Raw genomic sequence first — 9,495 nt, 5'->3', positions numbered from 1 at the left:
TAATAGGGTGCTATTTGGGACACAGCCACAAATGACTGTCATTGACCTCTGACATTAGCCACATTAAGGTCAGTGCATTCTGAGTCTGCCTTCAGGCTGTAATGGGGACTGTGAGGGGTGGCCTTCAGGCTGTAATGGGGACTGTGAGGGGTGGCCTTCAGGCTGTAATGGGGACTGTGAGGGGGTGGCCTTCAGGCTGTAATGGGGACTGTGAGGGGTGGCCTTCAGGCTGTAATGGGGACTGTGAGGGGTGGCCTTCAGGCTGTAATGGGGACTGTGAGGGGTGGCCTTCAGGCTGTAATGGGGACTGTGAGGGGGTGGCCTTCAGGCTGTAATGGGGACTGTGAGGGGTGGCCTTCAGGCTGTAATGGGGACTGTGAAGGGTGGCCTTCAGGCTGTAATGGGGACTGTGAGGGGTGGCCTTCAGGCTGTAATGGGGACTGTGAGGGGTGGCCCGGAGGGGTGTGAGGGGGACTGTGAGGGGTGGCCCAGACTCAATGTTCAACTCCTGTAGGTCAAGTTTACTTACTCGTCCCAAAAGAGGGACATTTGTCACACCTCACATTTGAAAACAGACACAGCACTAAAGAGAGTGAACTGTGACGAGGACTCGATGTTCATCCGTCTCAGGTCAAGTCAAGTATCCTACAAGTGGGACATTCATTTGGCATACTTCCTATTTGCACTAAAAACTAGAAGATTCTCAGTCTAGCCAGTACAGCACAGTATGACTTAACTAAGTCCCCTGACATGGCAGTATGCTTTTTAATACAGAACAGACACCATAACACTATTGACAAATTGCATATTGATGTTACATTGCTTTTAATATTAATATGTATATATTACAATATCTCTACATGAATTGCAGATTAAAATGTCCCAAAAAGTCATTGCCAGGTCAACAAATATTGGCCCAAAAACTGATCAGACCTATTAACTTATACAAAACACAACTCAAATAGTATGGACTCTACTTTTAAATATGATTCTTGGCCAAACAGACAGTGGAAGATGAAGAGAAAAAAAAAAAAGCTATCTAACACCTGAATGCAACCTCCCAGATCCACACCATGTATTGTGTGGGATTATTTAGCATTAGTGAGCAAACAGCTTTACACACAGACTCCTCCATCTTCATTAGGCGACTTCATGACGACATCTTATGAACAGCTACTGTGATGGTTCCATGTGCTCTCACTAGAATATTCCTGTGGGTAAAACAAACAATGTGGCCTGTGGCCAATCAATTGCATTTCAATCAAGACATTACTAAACTACAAAACTGATCCCAGATCAGTAGAAACTGACCAACTGCCTCAGCTCGACATACCATTAAATACCATAGGCCGCATGTCATGGTGTAATTTGCATCTACAGCAGGGGTGTCAAACTCATTTTAGCTCAGGGGCCACATGGAGGAAAATCTATTCCCAAGTGGGCCGGACCGGAAAAATCATGGTATATATATATAACTTAAAAACAACAACTTCAGATTGTTTTCTTTGTTTTAATACGATCAACATACAACATAAAGCTGGAGCCTGAGGACAGTGTGTCCAAAATAGTACAAGCACAACATCACTATTAATCATAAAACACGTCAAGTTTATTTGAAAATTCTAAAGAAAAAGAACACAAACACACAATGCATCAGTGATTAACAGAACTGTTTCACAGATCACAGAACTATATCAGGGTGTCATTTCTCAGGCAGAAATGTAGATAAAAATAATGAAATCCTGTTCCCCAAACAAGTGCAAGAACCACAGAGTCAAGAATAGGTTAAATATACAAATAAAATAAAATAAAAACAATAGCACATCAACATAAAAACATAAACATAAAGCTGGAGCCTGAGGACAGTGTCCAAAAGCACAACATCACTATTAATCATAAAACACCTCAAGTTATTTGAAAGTTCTGAGGACAAAGAACACACAAACACACAATGCCTCAGTGATTCACAGAAGTATATCACAGATCTATATCAGGGTGTCATTTCTCAGGCAGAAATGTAGATAAAAATAATGAAATCCTGTTCCCCAAACAAGTGCAAGAACCACAGAGTCAAGAATAGGTTAAATATACAAATAAAATAAAAACAATTAAAAACAATAGCACATCAAGATAAAAACATAAACATAAATCTGAAAGCGTTGCTCAAACTCCCGTAACAGTCCCGTTATTTTATCTTTGAACCGCTTCATGTCTGCCACATGTTGGGTCGCGCACACATTTTTCAGACAGGGGAAGTGAGCTGCATCACCACCGGCGAGTTGCGTCTCCCACAATGACAGCTTCAACTTGAAAGAACGTATGCTGTCATAATACTGCGTGACAACTTTGTTGCGCCCTTGCAGCTGTTTGTTCAAGTTATTCAGGTGCTCTAACATCCACCATAAATGCAAGGTCCTGCATCCATTCTGCGGAATGAAATTCTAACACTGGTTTGCCCTTTTCTTCCATGAACTGTTCAATTTCTTCTCGTAAATCAAAGAAACGCCTCAGCACAGCACCTCGGCTTAACCATCTTACCTCAGTGTGGTATGGCAGGCCATAGATGTGGTCTTTCTCTCTGAGAAGGCTGTCAAACTGACGGTGATTCAGGCTTCTGGATCGGATGAAATTAACAGTTTGGATGACCACCTTCATGACGTTATCCATCTTTAATGACTTGCAACACAAAGCCTCCTGGTGCAAAATACAGTGAAAAGTCCAAAAATCACATCCTCCATTTGCAGATTGCACTTTCTCTCTGAACTTTGTCACAACGCCTGCTTTTTTCCCAATCATTGAGGGCGCACCATCTGTAGCCAGGCTGACAGCGCGGGACCAGTCCACTCCGACCCTGTCCAGCGCGCCGACGAGTGCGGTAAAAATATCAGCTGCTGTCGTTGTATCTGTCATCGGCACCAACTCCACGAACTCCTCGGTGATGGTCAATGTGTCATCAACTCCGCGGATGAAAATGGCCAGTTGTGCAACATCTGTAATGTCCGTGCTTTCATCAATTGCAACCGAAAACGCAATAAATGACTTTACTTTTTGCTTCAACTGGCTGTCCAAATCCACTGAAAGATCGGAAATCCTGTCTGCAACTGTGTTTCTTGTCAGGCTGATATTTGCAAAAGCCTGCCGATTTTCAGGGCACACAATCTCCACTGCCTTCATCATGCATGTTTTTACAAATTCACCCTCACTAAATGGTTTTGAAGCCACTGCGATTTCATTAGCAATGAGGTAGCTAGCTTTCACTGCAGCGTCACTGATGTCTCGGCTGTGAGTAAACACAGACTGCTGTTTCTTCAGACCCGCCAACAGTTCATTCACCTTCTCTCATCTCCGCTGTCCTTGAAAGTTGTCATATTTGTCGGCATGAAGACTCACATAGTGGCGACGAAGGTTATATTCTTTCAGCACTGCAACATGCTCTGAACACACCAAACATACAGCTTTCCCATTCAATTCCGTGAATAAATAGGATGACCATTTTTCTTGGAACACTCTGCGTCCACTTTTCTATTTTTTGACAGAGACATATTGGGGCAATGAGGGTGCCAAAGCACATAATGTTAAAAGTAGAAGCCCTAATAAATATCGCGGGCAAAACAAAGTAGCTCATTGGCTGCACGTGCTTGACCTACTTGCTCTGCCCCGGTATAAACAGTTTGCTTGCTTAACACAATTGCTATTGCGCCATCCAGTGGACGCAATTGGAACAGCAGTTTATTTTATTGAAAAATTGCAGCGCATTTTTATACTTAACAAAATTATAATAATTATTATTATTATTTTTTTTTAAATATTTTTTATTCTTTTATCATCTCGCGGGCCGGATTAAACCCGTTTGCGGGCCTTATCCGGCCCGCGGGCCGGACGTTTGACACCCCTGATCTACAGGATGCTGCCCTACGATCTATTCCCATTTAAGCTGTCCATCATTATAAATATAGCATGTTGCCCACAGGGGATCAGTGTTTTATGACTATGTCTTGAACATAGTTTCAAATGAGTTGTTTCGACTGCTCAGAGATATGCACAGTGCAGTGTAAAGGTGAAGTTCATGGACCTATATATGAAGCAGTGCACATACTTTTGATATCCACAAGGTGGCAGCACAGTCAAAGACAACCTAACTAGACAACAAGACATTCACTTTGCAGATAAGCGCCCAGTCGAGTCCCAAAGCCACCCCTAGTTCCTACCTATGCCCGCCATGTAGATGTGAAACACTTGCAAAGGTATAATAACATGGTTGGGCCTTTCCCTCTGATGGAAAGACTGGGAAGTCTTTGCATCATTATCTATCCAATACTTTCAGATCCACACAAGTCCCAAAGAGGAAGGGTCTAGAAACTCTATTTGTCAATAGTAACAGGTCATATAACTATCTGAGGGCGAGTTCGTTTTGCATCGCCGGGTACCCCGGGTGAGCAGAGTTTGCACATTTTATAGGTCCTAAAATGAAATCTCTACCAACCCGGGGCACTAAGCGATGCAAAGGGAACTCGCCCTAATATTGACTCCTGATTGGATGTGGTTCCTCACCCTAAATCTGACTCCAGGCACACTGTGGGGCTGTCTGTAGGGTCTCTGGTGAGAGAGGCTGCCTGTCTGACCAGTACAGACACCACTCCCCCGTGCTCATCAGACAGAGAGCCACGACCTGAAACAAACACAAGGAGACAAAGCAGACTCAGATTCAGTCATATGGAAGAACAGAGCGAAATGTAGGCTGATCTAGTTTCGAAAGTGGGCCTGGTACATTAGCCAGGGCCATGTATTCAATAGCATGTCTCAAACCTCAGATTATGTAAAATAGGGTCTAATCTTCAACATGCAAATATGAGATTTTTTTTTGTTGATTTTAAGTGTTTTTAGATAAATTACGTTTAAGGTTAAAAAATGACATGTTTATAAAAAAAAATAGGATTTTTCCAAAAGGTATAAAATAGTTTGACAACCCTGTTTGTAAGCTTTTAAATGATATCTCAACTGTTTATCTTTTCCAGTGATAAAGACATGGATGTCTCATGGTATGGTGGGGTTACCCCATCCATAGACGCTAACTACCTTTAGTGTCTATTGATGAAGTTATCTTCTTCCCAGGGGACTTTTGTTAATAGGCCTGACGCTCGGTCTAAACGTGAACACACATCGCTTACTGTGCGGTTTTTCGAAACATAAGGAATGTACATTGAGGGAAAAAAGTATTTGATCCCCTGCTGATTTTGTATGTTTGCCCACTGACAAAGACATGATCAGTCTATCATTTTAATGGTAGGTTTATTTGAACAGTGAGAGACAGAATAACAACAAAAAAATCCAGAAAAACACATGTAAAAAAAATTATAAATTGATTTGCATTTTAATGAGGGAAATAAGTATTTGACCCCTCTGCAAAACATGACTTAGTACTTGGTGGCAAAACCCTTGTTGGCAATCACAGAGGTCAGATCTTTCTTGTAGTTGGCCACCAGGTTTGCACACATCTCAGGAGGGATTTTGTCCCACTCCTCTTTGCAGAACTTCTCCAAGTCATTACGGTTTCGAGCCTGACGTTTGACAACTCGAACCTTCAGCTCCCTCCACAGATTTTCTATGGGATTAAGGTCTGGAGACTGGCTAGGCCACTCCAGGACCTTAATGTGCTTCTTCTTGAGCCACTCCTTTATTGCCTTGACCGTGTGTTTTGGGTTATTGTCATGCTGGAATACCCATCCACGACCCATTTTCAATGCCCTGGCTGAGGGAAGGAGGTTCTCACCCAAGATTTGACGGTACATGGCCCCATCCATCGTCCCTTTGATGCGGTGAAGTTGTCCTGTCCCCTTAGCAGAAAAACACCCCCAAAGCATAATGTTTCCACCTCCATGTTTGACGGTGGGGATGGTGTTCTTGGGGTCATAGGCAGCTTTCCTCCTCCTCCAAACAGTTGATGCCAAAGAGCTCAATTTTGGTCTCATCTGACTACAACACTTTCACCCAGTTATCCTCTGAATCATTCAGATGTTCATTGGCAAACTTCAGACGGCCCTGTATATGTGTTTTCTTGAGCAGGGGGACCTTGCGGGCACTGCAGGATTTCAGTCCTTCACGGCATAGTGTGTTACCAATTGTTTTCTTGGTGACTATGGTCCCAGCTGCCTTGAGATCATTGACAAGATCCTCCCGTGTAGTTCTGGGCTGATTCCTCACCGTTCTCATGATCATTGCAACTCCACGAGGTGAGATCTTGCATGGAGCCCAAGGCCGAGGGAGATTGACAGTTCTTTTGTGTTTCTTCCATTTGCGAATAATTGCACCAACTGTTGTCACCTTCTCACTGCTTGGCGATGGTCTTGTAGCCCATTCCAGCCTTGTGTAGGTCTACAATCTTGTCCCTGACATCCTTGGAGAGCTCTTTGGTCTTGGCCATGGTGGAGAGTTTGGAATCTGATTGATTGCTTCTGTGGACAGGTGTCTTTTATACAGGTAACAAGCTGAGATTAGGAGCACTCCCTTTAAGAGCGTGCTCCTAATCTCAGCTCGTTACCTGTATAAAAGACACCTGGGAGCCAGATATCTTTCTGATTGAGAGGGGGTCAAATACTTATTTCCCTCATTAAAATGCAAATCAATAACATTTTTGACATGCGTTTTTCTGGATTTTGTTGTTGTTATTCTGTCTCTCACTGTACAAATAAACCTACCATTAAAATTATAGACTGATCATTTCTTTGTCAGTGGGCAAACTTACGAAATCAGCAGGGGATCAAATACTTTTTTCCCCTCACTGTATCTTTCTTATCAGCAATAAATAATTTTCAAAAAACTAAAAAGGTTCAATTACTACACACCTTCATAGGGGCTAGTTTTCCCACACGGCCCTATCTCCATGTTACAGCATGTGTTCACGGAAGACAGACAGAAGAGAGGCGACCACCTGTGCTAATTAGCTATAGCATGCTCCTAACACCTGTGTGTAACGGAAGAAGGCCGCCAGAAATGTGTTGTAACAGAAAATTATTGTCGGCTGCAACTGTGATAAAGCCAGTTAAAATATTGTACAGTAAGTGTGTATTTAGCGTTTGTGAAATTATTTTGATGTGATATGAAAGTAGAGGGCTTTATGTTTCTAGAACCGTATAGCAATCGAGAATTGATTCACCTTCAGATGGAGTATCTGGCTGTTTTGGTCCTTGGACCTTAAAAAGGTAGACTTAGCGAAATGAGCAGCTATTGAGATGAATGAGATGCAAGACTTCGTTCACAGCGTGGTAGCCATGGCACCAAAATAGCGGAGAAGTTGAGCCATGCGCTTCGACGCACTTAGTTGTTGTGGAAATTGCCACACGATGCTGTTTACTTTCTGCATCTACGTCACGTCGCTGAGTCTACCTTTAAGGAGAAATGGTAGGCTCGCCCACACATCTTTAAGAGTACATTATTGGGCTATGGTGGGGTAAAATAGGTCAACTTTGTGCACCTTTATCTCTTGAATAGCCCCGTGTAGCTCAGTTGGTAGAGCATGGCGCTTGCAACGCCAGGGGTTGTGGGTTCGTTTCCCACGGGGGGCCAGTATGAAAAAATGTATGCACTCACTAACTGTAAGTCGCTCTGGATAAGAGCATCTGCTAAATGAAAAATATATAAGTAAATTAATGTTTTGGCATTCAGGTCCAACAAGTCACTTTCTGAGCACTTCTACAACGGTAAAATATGTATGGAAGGTTTTGTTCAAATGAAAAAGGGGTGCTGTCAAAAAGTGATTGAATTCAAATGGATTTACCCCCCTACCAGAGATAACAGGCTTTGGCTATAGCTAGGCTACTATTATTTGACTTATTGCATTGTCTAATATTTGTAACTATTGCCATTTCAAGAGGATATGTTCCTAGTTTTCAAACATTCAGTTAGTCTTTTGTTGAAGTGTCAATTGTTAGACAGAAGAATAAGAGAATTGCCATACATGGGCTGAAAGAAAATAGTGTAGTTAGCATCATTTCCCACTATGATGAAGATGACGACGACTGCGTGCGGTCGTCAGTCAAATGTTTGCCAGCTGAATAATAAGATAAATAATGAAAACAACAAGAAATTGGTCTAACTTTACTTACAGCCTAGAATATGTCCTTGTTGGTCCGTGCAGAGAACTCCGACAATGGCTGGATTCTTCATGCTATCAAAACGATATGGATACACATTTCAGGAATGTTTTCAAAAAATCTAACGATTTTGTACGAGTCTCGATCAAATAATCACTTACGTATCATCTAGATGTTGCTCCAGTGTCGACTCCATGATAATAAAAGCCTAAATCGACTTAGCTGCAGTTAATACATTTGATATTTTGCAAGAAATTGTATTGCGATTGTCTGCTTCCTGTCTTTTCTCGAGTCAGTCAGCTGATGCTCACGTGATACGCATTCCAACGGAACCACGCGAAGGCTAAATTACACCAACCGCGATTCCATCTGATTTTTTTCTGTAATGGGACAGGAGAGGGAATAAGAACACGTTACAACATTTCAACATACATCAGTGGTAAAGCAACATAAGAACAGTTCTTTTTTTCTCCCAAAAGCAATAGATGTACATTGTCAACAATTGACTACCTCCCTTTACAGATCGATAGGCTATCCTTTACCAACTAGGCCAGGGGTCTTCAAACTTGATCACGTCTTGTTTTATAATTCAGGTGATTGATGGTGTCAAGGAAAAGTAGGCCTAATGAACATTTAAAAATAATAATAGATTTGGTAGATAGTTTTTCATAATTTCGACCTCGGTCTCCACATTATAATTGGAAGAGGAAGTGTAAACTCTAACATAGCCTATTAGCTAGAAAGGTAACTCCATTTTTGCAAATAGCAGCTGTTTAGCTGGTTAAACAAAGGTTAGCCATGTGTTGGCAAAAATGTATGTCCAAAGCAAGAAAGTACTTTCCACTACTGGTAGGCCAGTGAGTGTAATTAGCTACAATGAGTGTAATTAGCTACAATGAGTGTAATTAGCTACAATGAGTGTAATTTGCTCAATAGGAATTTAGAAATAGTTGAAAGAAGATATTATCATCTTTTTCTACTGTAGGTATGTCATTCAGAATGCATTTATTCTGCTACCGATATTCATAAAAACATTGAAATAAAATAAAAACATTTCCCACTTAAAAATAATTAAATATATACCGCAGACCCAAGGTTGAATACCTCTGAACTAGGCCTTAAGTGACTGATAAATAAACAAAATAGGCCTACATTCCAGTGATTCACCTGGTGAAAATTATTCCAAACTCATATTTTACCCTTTTCTATAAATAGCTTACTGTGTATGTCCCACCCTGATTTACAGCCTGGCTGCCACTGTGCATTTAGCTACAGTAAGCAAAACGAGGAGAGCTCTCTGGCAGTGCCATCAACCACCCTGACGGATCGACTGTAGCCTACATAACAGATTTAATTTACACTTCTTTAATTTATTTTACCTTTATTTAAGCAGGGATTCAGCATT

The 9,495-nt window shown here is 41.7% G+C and overlaps 1 protein-coding gene across 1 annotated transcript; it reads right to left on the bottom strand.

Annotated features, from left to right (window-relative positions):
* Positions 1 to 808: 808 nt before the first annotated feature.
* LOC311147343 (ragulator complex protein LAMTOR5-like) lies at positions 809 to 8,399 on the bottom strand. Its single transcript, XM_084184029.1, has 4 exons — positions 8,252 to 8,399; positions 8,103 to 8,164; positions 4,552 to 4,669; positions 809 to 1,211 (listed from the first exon to the last, which is right to left on the bottom strand). Exons 1-4 carry the CDS (start codon positions 8,284 to 8,286, stop codon positions 1,151 to 1,153), a joined length of 276 nt encoding a protein of 91 aa, XP_084040155.1. The 5' UTR covers positions 8,287 to 8,399; the 3' UTR covers positions 809 to 1,150.
* Positions 8,400 to 9,495: the final 1,096 nt, after the last annotated feature.

Source organism: Coregonus lavaretus, assembly GCF_964263955.1.
Source record: "Coregonus lavaretus genome assembly, chromosome: 20".
NCBI classification, from domain to species: domain Eukaryota; kingdom Metazoa; phylum Chordata; class Actinopteri; order Salmoniformes; family Salmonidae; genus Coregonus; species Coregonus lavaretus.
This window is presented reverse-complemented; position numbering and strand designations above follow the sequence as displayed.